This window comes from Eretmochelys imbricata, chromosome 6 (genome assembly GCF_965152235.1).
Source record: "Eretmochelys imbricata isolate rEreImb1 chromosome 6, rEreImb1.hap1, whole genome shotgun sequence".
Lineage (NCBI taxonomy): Eukaryota > Metazoa > Chordata > Testudines > Cheloniidae > Eretmochelys > Eretmochelys imbricata.
In genome coordinates this window covers 117,982,463-117,999,101 of record NC_135577.1, presented here as the reverse complement: position 1 = coordinate 117,999,101, position 16,639 = coordinate 117,982,463, and the positions used below count along the sequence as shown (strand labels likewise).

The 16,639-nt window shown below is 43.6% G+C and overlaps 1 protein-coding gene across 1 annotated transcript in view; it reads left to right on the top strand.

Moving 5' to 3' along the window:
* Window positions 1-16,639, top strand: part of SYNE2 (spectrin repeat containing nuclear envelope protein 2) — a 245,662-nt gene that overhangs the window by 130,762 nt on the left and 98,261 nt on the right. The window contains exons 64-69 of the mRNA XM_077820573.1: window positions 2,052-2,171; window positions 2,776-2,892; window positions 8,873-9,106; window positions 11,763-11,945; window positions 13,147-13,266; window positions 14,903-15,015. Of these exons, the coding sequence (XP_077676699.1) occupies window positions 2,052-2,171; window positions 2,776-2,892; window positions 8,873-9,106; window positions 11,763-11,945; window positions 13,147-13,266; window positions 14,903-15,015 (887 nt within the window). The remainder of the gene's footprint in view (window positions 1-2,051; window positions 2,172-2,775; window positions 2,893-8,872; window positions 9,107-11,762; window positions 11,946-13,146; window positions 13,267-14,902; window positions 15,016-16,639) is intronic.

The following is a 16,639-nucleotide window of genomic DNA, read 5'->3' as shown; positions in this document are numbered from 1 at the left end:
AGTCAAACAGTATGACAAGAAATATTTATAAAAATATAAAATATAATTCTCACAGAAAAATGACTGACCAAGTATTATTATTTTATCAACTACAATTGGTTAATAACATCGTAAAAGCATTCTGATTGGTCAATGTCTTAGATTGATTAATAATTAAATCAGACCATGTTTTAATATCATGGGCTGCAAAAAGCTGCAGGAGATGCATCAAAGATCCATTCGCAAGTCTCAGTCTGAGTATCACTAATGTCGGGCCTTGAAAGTGGGGACAAAGAGCCTGGGTTTGATGTTGTAATGTACAGGATACCAGTGAAGTGATTCAGGCAGTGGGATACATGGGACAGAAATAATTGGCGTGGCCTGAGAGAAAGATAATGACTTCAGCAATCACATGTGAATAGACTAGTTACTCTAAGTGTCCTTGCTCAAAGGCCATCATAAGTAGTCAAGCAATAAACCCTGTTTAAATGTATGAACAGCACTATCGGTTACCTTTTGACAATCATAGGGTACAGTGGGCCCTTTCCTAGAGACACTATGATGCCCCTGTGCTTCCCTTGGATAGAATGCTCTGGGAAGAGGCAAGAAAGAGTTCATTGCCGTATTATTATTATGCATTCAATGCAAGAAAATAAACTCCAGGGATTTGCAATAAGCTAAATACAGCCTCTTACCCCGTCGTTGTTTTATTTTTTATTGGCATCATAGACATATGTGACACTTCAGACAAACAAGGAAACATGGCCCCTGTTGGAAGATCTTAAAGCGTAAGGCCTCGCTCCTGCAAACACTTATGCACACGCTCAACTTTGAGCACATGAATATTCCCATTGACTCTAATCATGTGGGTAGTCTCTATGAAGTCAATGGGACTATTCATTGGAGCTGGCCGGAGATTGGAATTCCTGTTCCGTGGGAAATGCCATAATTAAAAAAAAAAATTAATTCTGAAATGGAACAAAAACAACCAAAATCTACCAGAGAATGGCAATTCCAAAATTGCCCTTTGAAAGACTCCCCCAGATGCCCAGGGCTGTGGTAGCATGCCAGGTGGGGAGCTTGGGAGCCAAGCAGCTGGGAGAGCTTGGGAGCTAACTTTCCCAGGATTTCTGGTCTGCCAACGAGTTGGGAGCTCTAGCTCCAGGTCGGTTTCTTTGCTGGGCTGCTGAGGAGCAGGGGAGCCATGGAGCTGGGAAAAAATTTCCATGTAAAATTGAAATTTTCCCGCGGAAAACTTGGATTTTGTGGAAAGTGAATTTTGCATCAGAAAATAATTTCAGTGGAAGATTCCCAACCAACTCTGCTGTTTATATATAGGTAAAACACATGCAGAAGTGCTTGTGGGATTAGTGCCTAAATACCCTCTAGGACAACAGTTCATATCCTGCCCAGCTCTTAGCAGTGTCAAGGGTTACCACCATCTGATGGTCTTCAGTAGCTAATGGTAAATGAACTGTGATCTCAGTCATTTTTTAGGTGTATCAGCATCTCAAAAATCATACCAGTTTGTACAAAGTGGCATCTTTGTTGGCTGTCACAGCAGAGAGACCAAGAATTGGAAGGACATAAGCTCCGGTAGCCTTTCACATCTGGAGTTGTTCCTTTCAGGTCAACACTAAGGCACGTTGGCATGGCAGAGTGGGGGAAATGTGAACTGCTACTGCCTATGCCGTGCACGTTGGTGTGGGCAGAGAATTTCTGTTTCGAGGACTGCCGATCGAGCGCCTTTGCTGATCAATTTCATTCGTATCAAAGTAAAAAGACAAAGAAATATTACTTCATTGAGATAGAAAAAGTATTTAAACAACACAAGCAATTTAGAATGTTTGAGATCGGTAGAAAGGGCTGTTGGCATCTATCACCGGGAGACAGGGGAGTGGAAGTGGTATAGAAGGGCGGCTGTTGAGTTAGGATTACTGAGTAAAGAAAGAGAACGTGCATGGCAGAAATGTACCATAGGGTGGCTAATGGTTTTAGTGAATAACATTTTCTGAAGAAGCCTTTGAACTGCATGTCCTCAAGCTAATGGTGGGCTGTTGCTGTTTTCAAAGGAAAATGCAATAGCACCGACAGCTGAAAGTTTTTCACGTCCAGGGAAGGGAAATGAGAGAGACAAAGAAGACAGCAGAGCTTCCTGGTCCTCAGGCACCCTATCAGGTGGCATTGCCCTGGTAACATTCTTCATGTTTATCTCTGCATGGGGGAATTCTTCCCTGTGTAGAGAGCCTGTACAAGGCCTATGCATTGCTTTAGTCCTCAAATCAGCACTTGAGTGGGATTTAAGGGTGCATAGGTCTTGCATGGCTCCTCCCACAGGGTTGAATTTCATCGTCTGTGAGCATCCTTTAACAGTTGCCCGCTCAGCAGGAAAACAGTTTTTGTAGGTGATGCTATCTGCCGAAAACACAAGAATGTAAATGCAAACTCAGGTTAACAGAGAGTTCACGCCTCTCCCCCCACTCCCTTGGTAAGAGATAAAATGAGACTTTTAATGGGTGTTTCCTCTACCCTCCGTGTGGAGTAACTTGTGGAGGATGTGCAGTTTCTGATGGAAAAGTGGGCAGCACCTAAGCAATCTGATCAACTAGCATCTGTTATGAGAGCTGTAGCTATTTCTCTTTCTGTATCTTTATGTCAGATGTGAGGGAACTTTCCTGCATTGGTTATTGGCCCAGAATGATGTATGGGTTGAGTGACTACTGCCTTTTGAGGCTTCTAAAGCACAACAAGGCAATGACAATAGAAATATTTCCACAGCTGCCTTTCTTTTTACAGGATGCTGATGTGTTAACAGAATCATGTGATAAACATGGCAAGGAAACATCTTTTCAAGTTCCACAGAAAGCTGGAAGCGATGAAGACTCTGCTACAGGCCTTAGTAATTGGGCAGTGGTAAGTATGTTGGTCTGAATTTGGTGACCTTTGGGCATGCTGCAAAAGACATCTGTTTGATGGGGTTTTGGAGCAGGCTGAGGGTGTTCTTTCCTCAACCATGAAACGATAAAAAGGAGCTCTTTGGGGAGTGTTTGGTTTGCTGAGTTCCTGTTTTAATGATTATTTTAATTCTGTTGGTGTTTTGTTGTAGTACTAGTTCTGTGTGAGGGCATCTAGATTCTTGCATAGGCATCTTTCATATTATCATTAATGATTGTTATTGTTATTTATTGTTTAAATCAGAGCAAATACATATATTTACTCCTAGAAAATACAATTTACCAGGAAGCCAAAGTGCGTAGTTTCAGGAAGCCAATGTGCTGTCAAATATGTATGTTTCTCCTAGGGGAATTTTGCACCAAAAATTAAAAATTCTGCACACAATATTTTAAAATTCTGCAAAATTGTACATATTTTATTTGTCAAAATAACACAATATAATTATGCCAGTTTCAATTATTTTGGCAATTTATTTCAAAATACCAGGCAGCAAGTATGTCTGTAATAATATAGACAACAAAAAAGATTCAGGAAATGTTTTTTGACAAATAGATTCCTTTCTAAGTATATTAATAGAGAACTTTGAGTAATAATTCATTTAAACTAAAATACATAAATGTATTTCCTGCACCCCTCAGAAGCAGTGCAAAGGATTGGGGGAATCAGGGTAATGGAGGAGCTGAGGGAGAGGGAAGTAACTGCTGAGCAGGAGCCTGGGCGTGAACCTGGAAGATTGTTGGGTGTGGGAAATATGGAACCGTTTTTTTGGGGGGGAGGGGGGGAAGAGATTGTTAGAGAGTTGGGGAGCCTCCCCCATGGAGACCCTAGCTCTCCCATTCAGTCAGGCACATTTACCGCTCTTCCCATGTGTACCTGCGGCCCCACTCAGCCATTCCCCCAATCCCATGTGTCCCTGAACCCTCGGCCACCCCCACTCTCCATCCCCATGTGGCCTTGCACCCACACTCCCATTCAACCCCCACTCCAGTCTGTCCACTCACTGGCCCTTCTGAATCCCAGTCTGTGACCCCCCCCAGCAACCCTGTGTGCCGCACTCTGTTTGTCTCCCCCCCACCTCCTTTCCCGTGCCTCCTTTCCTGGCCCCTTGGGCAGGGCACTGTTAGGAACGCAGCTTCTCCCCATCCTTCTCCGGGCTGGCTGGCTGCCCTCTGTTCGGGCACCACAGCAGCCCCTGGTGAGTGAAGGTGTAATTGCAGCACCTCTCCGGCAGAATGTATTTTCTGTGGAGGAAAAAAAATTTTTGCAGGGGACATGAATTCTGTAGGTGTGCAGTATTCTCCCAGAAGTAGTAGGTCTGGAGAAAAGATTAGTAATCCAGGAGCCTGAGTCACTGTAGGTTGAAGGGGAGATGGATTAGATTGAGTTTCCCGCATGTCACCACTTGTTCTGTACTGGCTAGAAAGCATCAGCTAATGAACATTTACAATGTTAAAAATGAAAAACCAATTGCACAATACTTTTCATGACTGGTTTTTTACTGATACTATGGGAAATGGGATTCGATGGTGATATATTTATGACCATTCCATGTGACACGACCTAGGTGTCCATTTTCTCTGTTTTCTTATTATCTGGAAAAATTTTCTATTTCTGATGCACCATAAATACTTTGAACATAAAAAGAGTTCCTCTTTGTATAGGAAACCCCCAAGTATTGTAGGAAGAGAGATGCAGCCTCAGATTTAGTGTAAGGTCAGTCCTAGAAAGGAAACCGTACATAATATTTCCAGGATGATTATTGAGATCTTATGTGCCCATATGTTGTACTGGCATCTCTATGAGCTTTCACCATTTTCCCCTGCCCCTTTCTTCCCCATATCAAAGCCAGTGGAACAAAAACTCAGAAGAACCGTTGCCTGTGACAGCCAGGCAGTTGCTTCCCCTCTAGCTATCAGTAGAGGAAGCACTATGGGATCTAGAGCCACCACTGCTGCCAAAGTCCCTTACTGCTCCTGTAAATTTTCCATTGGAGAGGTCTTCCTTCCTTGAATTGTCCTGAATAGTTATTTTGCCAACATTGTGATTCGATCCCAGTTCCCCCCCCCCCCGCCCCCATATTATGTTATACATAGTGATTTAAATTAATTTCTTTCTAAGATCATAAATTTACTGGATGGAGACAGAAGGAAATGTATTTCTGTAAACACTAAATCAGTTTGCTTTCTCTTGAGAAATACTTTTAGTCAGATAGACCAGGATTTTGATAATTGAAATACTGTATGTGTTCTGACAGGTGGCTAATCGAGTTCAGTGTGCAGTTGACCAATGTGCATTTATTTTGGTGCTGCGACAAGCCCACCAGGGAAGACATTTGGAGCTACTGTAGAAAAATATTAAATACCTTGGAATTCAGTCTAAGTTAAAGGAAGTGAAACTGTTCTAATGCATGCTGCTGGCTGGGTCTCTTGGTAACATACAAATACACTACTGCTTAACCCATCTCAAACAATATATTTGCTTTTAAGGAAGACCAGTAGAGCATAATGATTGACAGCAGAGCTTAACATGTATATAAAGATTTACGAAGTGGGTTTATTTGTGTTCTGTACTTAGGGATTGTCTATACACAACAATTAAGCCACTTTAGCTATACTGGAATAATTCAAGTGTTATATCACCACCACCACTCCACCTTTTAGCTGGAAAGTTTCAGCTAAATTGAAAGGTTTGTGGGAATGTGTTGATTTCAACACCATTTTGATAGGAGAAAATCAGTGCAACTAATTTTGACATTCTCATTTTGTTTAGAATTTATTGTTTCAATTTTGTTTTGACTTTTATATTTAATTTTACTATTATATTTATGTATTATTTTATATATTTAATATTATTGTTTTGACACTATCAAAATGAAACATTTCACTGTCTGAATTGAAATGTTTTTGGAATTTCTATTCCATGGTAAATTTTTAAATTTTGTTCTGATTCAGAGTGTAAACAAATTTGAAAATGTCAATGTTTCCCACTGGATAGAAATCCCATTTTCCAACAAGTACAGTTTTAAGACCTGTATTAAAAGATACATTAAAAAAAATCCTAGTCTAAAAACCAAAAAGAAATGAATCTGCTTTCACCCCTCCATGTGTATTTGAGTGAGTGAACTCATAACAACAAATATATCTAGACCGAAAGCTGAAAATCCCAGCTGACTCTTCCTAATACCACTCCCACACGTGTGTAGGCACGCGCACACACGCAAGCACACTTGCACACGTATATATTTAATCAGTTCCTGGATGTGTAGTGTTAAATTAGGATTTCTTTGCTTTTATGTGTTTAATTCATAATGGCCATGTTCCAGACCACTTAAGAGACAAGCAACAAAAGTGATGTTTACTTATTTAATAAAGTAACACAGTGTAATATTTAAAACAATGTACTTTTCCTGTCTTGTCATCCACCAACTCACATCTCAAAAGCCAGTGAATACCATACTATTGCTGTTGGTGTGTCTGACCAAACAGTTATCGTTCCACTACCACAGGGGTTGGCAACCTTTCAGAAGGGGTGTGCCGAGTCTTCATTTATTCACTTTAATTTAAGGTTTTGTGTGCCAGTAATACATTTTAACGTTTTTTAGAAGGTCTCTCTCTATAAGTCTATATATTATATAACTAAACTATTGTCGTAGGCAAAGTAAACAACGTTTTCAAAATGTTTAAGAAGCTTCATTTAAAATTAAATTAAAATGCTGATCTTACACCGCCAGCCCGCTCAGCCCGCTGCCAGCCTGGGGTTCCATTCACCTAGGCCAGCAGCAGGCTGAGCGGGGCCTGCGGCCAGGACCCCGGCTGGCAAGGGGCCTGCAGCCAGAACCCCAGACCGGCAGTGGGCTGACTGGGGTCAGTGGCCGGGACCCCAAACTGGCAGTGGACTGAGCGGCTCAGCCCGCTGCCACTCAGCCCGCTGCCGGTCTGGGGTTCCATCTGCTGGCTCCTGCGAGCCAGGGTCCCGGCTGCCGGCCCCGCTCAGCCTGCTGCCGGTCTGGAGTCCCGGCCCTGTCCACATAGAGTGGGTACCTACCTTCTCCCTGGTTCTAGCCGATTCTCTTCTTCTTTCTCTGCACTGAGCTGAGGGTAGGGGTGCACTGAGCACAGGTCTGGGGGTGAAGGAGCAGGCTGGGGGTTGGGGTGCAGGGTCTGGCCAGGAGCTAGAATGAGGGAGGGGACTCAGGGTTGGGGAAGGAGGTTTGGGTGTGGAGTGCTTACATGGGCAGCTCCCGTTCGGTGCGAGGGGTGGGGGTGGGAATGTGAGGGGTGCAAGAGTCAGGGAATGGGGTGTGGGGATGTCTGGGTATGTGTGGGGGGTGCAGGAGTCAGGGCAGGGAGCTGGGAGTGTGGGTGGGTGCAGGGGTCAGGGCAGAGGGCTGGGGTGTGTGGTGGGGTGTATGGGTCAGGGCAGAGGGCTGGGTGTGTGTGGGGGTGCAGGGGTCAGGGCAGAGGCTGGGTATGTGCGGGGGGTGCAGAAGTCAGGGCAGGGGGCTGGGAATATGTGAGGAGGGTGCAGGACTCAGGGCATGGGGTGTAGGGGGCTGGGTATGTGGGGGGGTGCTGGAGTCAGGGCTGGGGTTGTGGGGGGGCTGGGTGTGAGGGGGGTGCTGGAGTCAGGACAGAAGGCGGGGGGGTGCAGGGGTCAGGGCAGAGGGCTGGGAGTGTGGGGGGGGGCAGGGGGCTGGGGATGTGGGCTAGGCTCATGGGGGTGCTCCCAGCCACCTGCCTAGAGCAGCTCACGGCAGGGGGCTGGAGGAGATAAGCCCTGATTCCAACTCCCTTCCCCAACGCCGTGTCCCCACCCCCGTGTCCCCACCTCGTCTCCGCCTCCTCCCCGAGCAGGGAGCATGCTGCAGCTCCGCTTCTCCCCCTCCCTGTCAAGGGCCATCAGCTGATCGGTGGCAGGGAGGGAGAGGAGGAGGGGCAGGAACCCAGGGCTGGGGGAAGAGGCGGGGGAGGGGGAACTTGCCTGCCCTGCAGCAGCAGCCGACAGGACCAAGCTTCTTCACCCTGCCACCGCAGGGGGTGCGGAGAAGAGCGGGCCGGGGCGGGCAGGATTTTTAATGGTACGCTGCTGCTCGCCAGGGTCCCAGTCCAGCTCAGCCCGCTGCCAGCCTGGGTTCAGCAGCGGGCTGAGCGGGGCCGGCGGCTGGGACCTGGCAGACAGCAGCGTGCCATTAAAAATCGGCTTGCGTGCTGTCTTTGGCACACGTGCCATAGGTTGCCGACCCCTGCACCACCATATTAGGGACCTAATTGTCAGATGTATGTATGTATTTTTGCACACACTTGCCTTACGCACTCGATTCGCAAATGAAAATTAGAGATTTGCACATGCATGTCTATGCCTGTGTGTGCACAACCCCGACCTGCATATGCATTTTTGAAAATTTGCCTGCTTGTCCAAAACTTAAGAAAATTGTGTTTATCACAGAATGTTAAAGGCTGCTCCTAGGGTGAAGATAAATAAAAGAGAAATGTTATTCAAGGGTGGGTTTGAGTTAAAACTCTACAATGTTTTCTGTATTGCCTACATCTTAAATAAAGAATGCTTTTAAAGTTTATTTGGAACTGAACTCCTAAAAGTAGCACATAAGTATTTCCCAGCTGCATGCTCTGTGTGCCTTAGAATACAACACTTTGCATTGAACTCACAGAAAAATACCTATCCTCTGGGATAGCTAGTTAATGAACCATGAGTCATTGTTCTTCCTGTGTGCTCAGATATACCTGTGTAAATGCAAATTGGCTGCTTGGAAACCTTTTGCACCAGATCATATGATCATTCAGCGTAGTTGTTGGGGTTTTTCTTTCTGTTTTAACCTGGGAATAAGGTGACTGCCAGTGCAGGTTCATAGCTCTTGGTATACCAAAGTTAAACATTTTCCGCTGATAGATTTTCTGTGTTTGAATGTCCTTTGCTTCAGGGTGACACGCCTTCTTCTGACACAAACACTTGCCAGTGCTTTCAGAACAAACCAGGAGAATCAAAGGAAACAGTGGATAGCAATAGGCCTGAGCCTGAAAAGATCCTCCATGTCTGCCAGATACAGGTTGCTGAGCTGGAGCTGTGGCTAGACAAAACTAAAGTGTCCCTGGAGTCAGAAATTCAGAGCCCTGAAATGCAGCAGATGGTGGAACAGCAGCTTGCTGATTGCCAGGTAAGATTAAGTGGTCAAAGTTCACTGCTGCCAGCTAAACCAATCACCCTTCCCCCAATAGGTGTGTTTGCATAAAAGCTACAATTACTGCTTCAGCTCCTGTTCCTGCGTACTCTGCCGTACACTGTAGCGAAGAGGAACCACTTGGTTTTGATTTTAGCTGTTTTTTTCCAATTACCTTTTTTTAAACCGTATTGTACACATTCAGTTTCCTTGTCTGTATATTTTAGTATCTGAGATCTTAGATAGGATTTACAGCATAACAAATTTGTGTTTTGTAAAGAAAGATTTACTGTAATTTACACAGATCATTTTGGTTTTCATAGTTTTTATTAATTAATATGGAGATATACCTATCTCATAGAGCTGGAAGGGACCTTGAAAGGTCATCGAGTCCAGTCCCCTGACTTCACAGCAGGACCAAGTACCGTCCCTTATTTTTGCCCCAGATCCCTAAATGATCCCCTCAAGGATTGAGCTCACAACCCTGGGTTTAGGAGGCCAATGTTCAAAACACTGAGCTATCTCCACCCCAATGTGTATAATGTGTATAAAAAGTTCACCGGTTTAAATTCACTAAAAAAAGGCAGGTTGTTTTTTTTTTTTAATAAGACAGTGACCTCAGTCACGATAAAAGCTTGTTTACTGAACAGGAAATTTGCTAACCATCTGACATTTCCATTTTATTCTAGTGTAGGCTTTTCAGGTAAAAGTGCTCTAAAATTTCTTCCTAAAATGTAAATTTTTGTTTTGCACCCTGGGGCCCAATCCTGCAGACTTAAGTGTGAGCTTTACTCTTGCAGTAAGAATAGTCCAATTGAAGTCAATGTGAAGACAGTGTACATAAAATTATTCCCTTGCATAAGTCTTTGCAGGATTAGATGGAGCTAGAGTGACCAGATGTTCCGATTTATAAAATCAGTCCCGGTATTTGGGGCTTTGTGTTATATAGGTGCCTATTACCCCCTGCCTCCTGTCCCGTTTTTTCACGATTGCTATCTGGTCTTCCTAGATGGAACCTAGATGTTCAACACTGCAACTGGACAGGTTTATATTTGTGCATGCTACCGTAGCTACAGCTCGTTCCTTTTCACAGAGGTAGTGTGGATCTTTTCACTCTGTCACTATCTGCAGCAATGACAAGCTTTGGGGAACACAATGGCCTAATACAAAGATGCCCATTTTAAATCAATGAGAATGTTCTCAGCTAATTTATGTAGTGGGCCTGATTCGACTACTACAAATGACTACAGGCCTATTCACTCAGGGTTCATACCAGGGCCTTATATAAACTAGGAAAACTAGTTTGACTCCACTATAAACCCTATTTAATACCAATATAGTCAGAGTTTAATATTTAGCTCAAATTTGACAGTTGGAACTCAAAAAGCAACATTTTTCCTGGTCTCAGCAAGGCCTCGTAGCACAAGGGGGAGTAGCACATAGCAGCTGCAAGCTCAGATATGCAGTCAAAGCAAATCAATCTTGATGACTGTGTCACTGTAACTATGCTCTTACTATCGCTGTTGGAATGGAGACCCTGCACCTATGGGTCAAAGGGTAAGAGGATTTGTGGACCATGATCTCCACAAGTATGGTTCTTTACCTAGCCATGACATTTTGGACTTCTTCCGTATAAACCCTGAAGTCAAAATTTGGCCCTAACGGTATCCTGTTCTGCTTCTGTAGATGGTTAAAAACTACATTTTGAAATGGCTTCCTTTTTAAAACATGCCTCTTTATATATTAGTTAATAAACAGATTTTGTATTTTTCTAAGTATTAGTCTCATAACATGAATTGAACTCCTGGAATATCTCTGGCTTTGCAAATGGATATAATTAAAAGTTTAAAAGGAAAAGAAAAAAATGCTGTACTGTATTAATATAGCCAGAGCATTTTCCTTTCCTCACTCACTGCCTGCCAAGTCACTTACAAGACTTATGGATCATGGTGGATAATCAGCTGAACACGAACTTCCACTGAGATGCTGTGGCCAGAAAGGCTAGTGGCAGTACTTGGATGCATAAATGGGAATCTCGCATAGGAATAGGGAGGTTATATTACCTCTATTTTTACACTGGTATGGCTGCTATTGGAATACTGTGTCCAGTTCTGATGTCTACAATTAAAAAAGGAGGATGGAAAAATTAGAGAAGGTTTAGGGAAGAGCCGCAAAATGATTAAAGGATTAAAAAACATGCCTGATAGAGAAGGACTCAAGGAGCTCAATCTATTTAGTTTGCCAAAGAGACGGTTAAGGGGTGACCTGATTACAGTCTGTCAGTACCTTTGTGGCGAACAAATATTTCATGATGGGCTGGGACCGAAGGGTTCAGAGGGTGGGAGGGGATAAGGGCTGGGATAGGGGATTGGGGCGTGGGGGTGGGGGGTGAGGTCTCTGGCTGGGAGGGCGGGCTCTGGTGTGGGGCTGGGGATGAGGGGTTTGGAGTGCAGGAGGGTGCTTCGGGCTGGGACCGAGGGGTTCAGAGAGCAGGAGTAGGGCTGGAGCAGGGGGTTGAGGCGTGGGAGGGGGTCAGGGGTGCAGCATTTACCTCAAGCAGCTCCCGGAAGCAAACAGCTGAAGTGTGAACAGTGACTAGAGTATTAGGCAGTTGTGCTGGTAAAGATGAATAATTAACTGCTCTATTTCCTAGGTTATGTTATCAGAGATTGAACAAAAGGTTGCTTCTTTATTGGAAGATTGCAGAGATAGGCAGCAAGGAGATAGTGCAGGCCCTCAGAAAGAAGCAGAGGCCCTTTCCTTGAAGCTCAAGGATGTGAAGTGCAATTTGGAAAAAGTCCAGGTGATGCTTCAGGACAAATACAGTGAAGAACAGGTAAAAAGCCTGAATACTAGTCGAAGTCCTGTGAGTGAGACATTGTGCTGTAATAGGTGAGGGCTTCAGAGGACTAGTTATAAGAGACATTGTGAAATTAAGGGATGGATGCAAATGAATGTGCATGTCTGTCACTGTCATTTTAGTTCACAGTGCTGTATAATTATGCGCAGCTTGCTGCTTGTAATGGTTTTAGTGGTTCTCTGAATGATTTCGTTTTGCTTAAAGAGCACAGTATCTGAGGTCAAGGTTTTATGAGCCAAAATGAGAGAGAATGAAAAAAATATTTTAAGATTTTTAAAAAAATGTTATGTATAATAGAGATCCTGGTGGTGAAAGGTTCCAAGAGGACAATTCCAAGACTGTAGCCCTCTCTTCAGAGAACAGGAATAGCAAGGGCAGTGACAATGCGAGCTTTCCCACACTGCCCCACCTGTGTCTTCCACTAGAGGATCTCCAACATCGATGAAGGAATAGGTTGTTCTCTGTGCCTATTCAGTACTCATCTGAGTATCTCTCTGAATATCTCTGCTTAGATTGACTCATTTATTGGCAGTCAGTTACAGCTGTGGGGCTAGTTCCCCACCCCATCTTTTTATGATGGCTTCAAGAAAGTCTGCTAGGGGTGGGTGCATTGGCAAAGACAGCTGCAGGCTCACCTACCCTGGAACAGAGCTGTCTGAAAGGTGAGTAGTGGTAGCCAGGGAAGGGACTGGTGGTGCTAAACTCTCCTGTTGAATACCAACATTCCTCTACAAGTATCACCAGGCAGAAAATCTACACAACTTCCAGACCATATGAACCATGTGGAAGTTGGAAGCTAGTTTTACATGCATAAATTGCACCTCACCATAGTTCATTCAAGCAAAAGTGTTAAGAGTTGGTGTCAATGAAACTTCCAAAACCGTACTTTCCTATAATTCTGCTACCAACAGTATGGGGAGGTGAACTAATGAAAGAAAGGACTTTACTGGAAGATGAGAATAAAGTCAAGCTCTCCCCAGGTGAAACAGCACAAATATCTTTGCAGCAAGGCTAAACTAATAGTCTTGTCCCATCCTTCTGAGAGATCATCCCTGGTTCATCCCCAGTGTATTTTTCAGAGCCTGTCATGATAACATCTCTTCCCTAAATTACACACATATGTTTTGCCACTTTTTGACTTCTGAGAGCTTTCACAAAACACTGTCTCGCTTTATAGCTCAACAACAGTGAAAGGATCCCTTCAGAACTTCTTCAGCCTGGCAGCTCCAAAGTATCCAACCTTGTTACCACTGATGTGCCACCTTTCAGCAGCCGTAATGGTTTGCAGCAGCATCAGGTAATCCTGCTGCTCATCCCATAAATACAAAGAGCAGTTGTCTATTATCTGCTTTGTTCAGATATGCTTGACTCCGAGGGCTAGACTGTGACTTGGATTATACACCTCCACAGGGAGGGAGAGCTCTCCCTGCATTTCTGTGGGGGTTACCCTGCCTTGGGTCTGGGCACATGGGAGTAAGCAGGCACTGCCAGGAGTAGGGGAGTGGGGGCAGGGAATGGGCAGAGCCTTGGCTCCACCCCCAACACCCTGACCAGTGCAGCTGAGCTTGTGAGAGGGAGGTGATGTAGTTTGCTCCTGGTAGATGCTAGCAGCAAACTACTACCCCCCTGGAGCTGGGGGGCGGGAACAGTGAGTGTTACTTAACAGGCCTAAACTGATGTAAAAGAGTCATCACACAAAGCAGCACTGATTTAACTAAACCAATGCAGCTTTTGTGTGTGGACAAAGCCTTGAGGGGTGTGTCTGAGGTGCGTACCTCCGAAGGGCACTCCTGGAGCGGGGCAGCTTACGCTGCACACCTTGATCATGGCTGTGCCTAGAGGCATGGGAAAAACTTGTCAAAAGTGTCTTGGGCACTTAGGAGCCTAACTCTAATCGAAAGTGAGTGGGACTTCGGTTCCTAAGGGCCGTATTTTCAAAATTATTTAGGTGTCTAAAGATGCATATAGGCATGTAGTGGGATTTTCTAAAGACCTAAACACGTGATGAACCTGTTCAGGAACTTCTGAAAATACCACTAGGCACCTTTCTGCACCTTAAACACTTAAATATCTTTGAAAATCTGGCAATAAATACCTAAGTCACTTTTGAAAATGGGACTTGAGGCTCCAGTGTAATTGAGGTGCTTTTGAAAATTTTACCCACAATCTAGCCTATAGTGGCTTTTAAGGTTACTGTTAGCAGATTAAAAATATGAGCTCAAGTTCTCGGTTCTGTAAGTAACACTGTAGATTCTGCTGTTTGAAAATCAGCTTTTTCCTTTTTGTGCCTTCTCTCTTTGAAGATTACTCAAGTAAACAATCCAGACTGGAGACTGGAGTTGCTGAATTTCTAATTCAACTCCCTCTTCTAATTAAAAGACACACGGTTAAATCTAGTGGTTCATACTCAAGCAAAAGTCTCATTGAATTCAATGGGAGTTTTGCCAGAATAAGAATGGAAAGATATGGTCCATTATTTCACAGTATGCTCTGTTCTCCTGCCATGATGTGATAGCCATCAGTGAAGGAAACTAGAGAGGTTGTGGAATCCCATTATTGAAGGTTTTTAAGAACAGGGTTCGACAAACACGTGTGAGGGATGGCCTACATATACTTAATCCCACTTTAGCATGGGGGGGCTGAACTAGAAGACCTTTTGAAATGTTTTCCAGCCCTACATTTCTATGGTTTTATTATTAGCTTTTAGATCTCAACATAGGTTAAAAACAATTCCATAATGTTATATCATCTAAGAAAAGTTATGTATTTGATAAAGTTATGTGTAGTTCACATGTATATAATCAGTTGCTTTTTGTTTTGGTAGCTGTAATTTTTTTTATTTATTTTTGTTAAATGAGCAACCAAGACCATCCTTTGAGAAGAACATGGTTTACACACTTTACTTTATCATTCATGTTATTCCTTATTTCCAGAATCTGCCGTTAAAACTGACTGAGCAAAATAATCTTATCGACTTCATCAAATTTTATGTAGAAAAAATGCAGCCACACTTTGATGACAGCACTACTCAGAAGTTAGATTCAAGGTACAAAATAGAAAAATTAGTCACTGAGCATGTCTTCCAAACACCATATGGTCTGCAGGATTGCTGAGGCACAGGAGGTTCTCACACAGGGGTGTGTTGCCAAAAAAAAAAAATTACAGAAGGAAAAAATCTGTCAAAAGCTGTGCAATTTAGTGGAGATCCAATTCACACTGTAGTATCCCCTGAAATTGCTACATAACTCAAGTGTGTTTGTACAGTACCTACCAAGATAGGATCCGGGTCCATGACTAGGCCTCCTATATGCTATGGTAATATAATTAATAATTATTATTATTGTGTGTCATAAGCTATGGTAGGCATGACAACAAAACTTATATACAGAGGTAGATCAGGCACCTCTATTCTCCTTATTTCACAATACAAAAACAAGGGGACATTCAGTGACAGTAAAAAGCAGCAAATTTAAAACTAGTAGAAGGTAAGAAGTTTTCACACATAGTGTACAATTAGCCTGTGGTTATCATTGAGGCCAAGAGTATTCAAAATATTCAAAAAAGGACTGGACATTTATATGGATAATGAGAACATCCAGAGTTAGAATAGTAAGGATTTTAAAAAAGGGAGTTTGGGAAGTGATATAATCCCTCATACGTCAGGGTATAAGCCAACTTCTAACTGAGTTGAGTTGGAAGAAACTTGCCCTACAGGCACGTTATTGATGCTTTACAATTAATTAATTCCAAATGTGTGCTAAAGTTTTACAATGTATGCACTTATCACCTATAGTTATGTATCCTGTTGCCTTAAGATACATCTACTTTTAGGCAGTGTGTAGAGTACAGACACTGCACACCCCGCTAGCATGGGTATAAATAGAAGCACAGACAGTGAGGCACGCCTGACCCCCTAGGTATCTACCCTACACAGCTCTCTACCCACCCAAACAGTGCCTTCCTTGTCTACCCTGTTATTTTTAGCAGGGTAGTGTCCTGCTGCCTCCCCTGCCGGGGCCTTTCCCTGCTGCAGTGAAAGTCTCTGGCAGCAGGCAAAAGCTCAGGCAGAGGGGAAAGACTCCAGTCAGAGCCCTCCCCACTGCCGGAGCCTTTCACTGCAGCATGTAGCTACACATGTCATGCCTGTCCTGTACCTGCCACTGTAAGTGCAGACACAGCTTCAGCCTTCTGCTGTGCTGCATTTCATTCTGCCCCAACACTGTATGCTACATCATTCCCATGCTTTTAAATGTCTGTGGTGCTGCTTAGAAGATTATGCTGATGGTAATTAAAAATAATACATCGCCTGACAGCCATGGAGTATAAATATGCACTGAAGGCTTTTCTCTATCATAATAGTATTGTTTAAAAACCCACTATCTTTTATTTCACCTCTTTAACACAACATTTGGTGATAAGCTAGTACTGAATGAAAGGGAAAGCTTGAAGGAAGATTATTCTTATTAGTTATTATTTCTGTTGTGCCAACTGTATGCTAAGTACTATACAGGCATGTGGAGGTACGGACCCTACCCACAACGAGCTGACAGTTTAAGGCCCCTGTCCTGCAAGGATATGAGTAGAAGCTTAAATTTACATGCTGGAGTCATCTCACTGAATTCAAGAAATCATTGAAGGCAGTGGGAGTGTTCACAATGCATAAAGTTAAG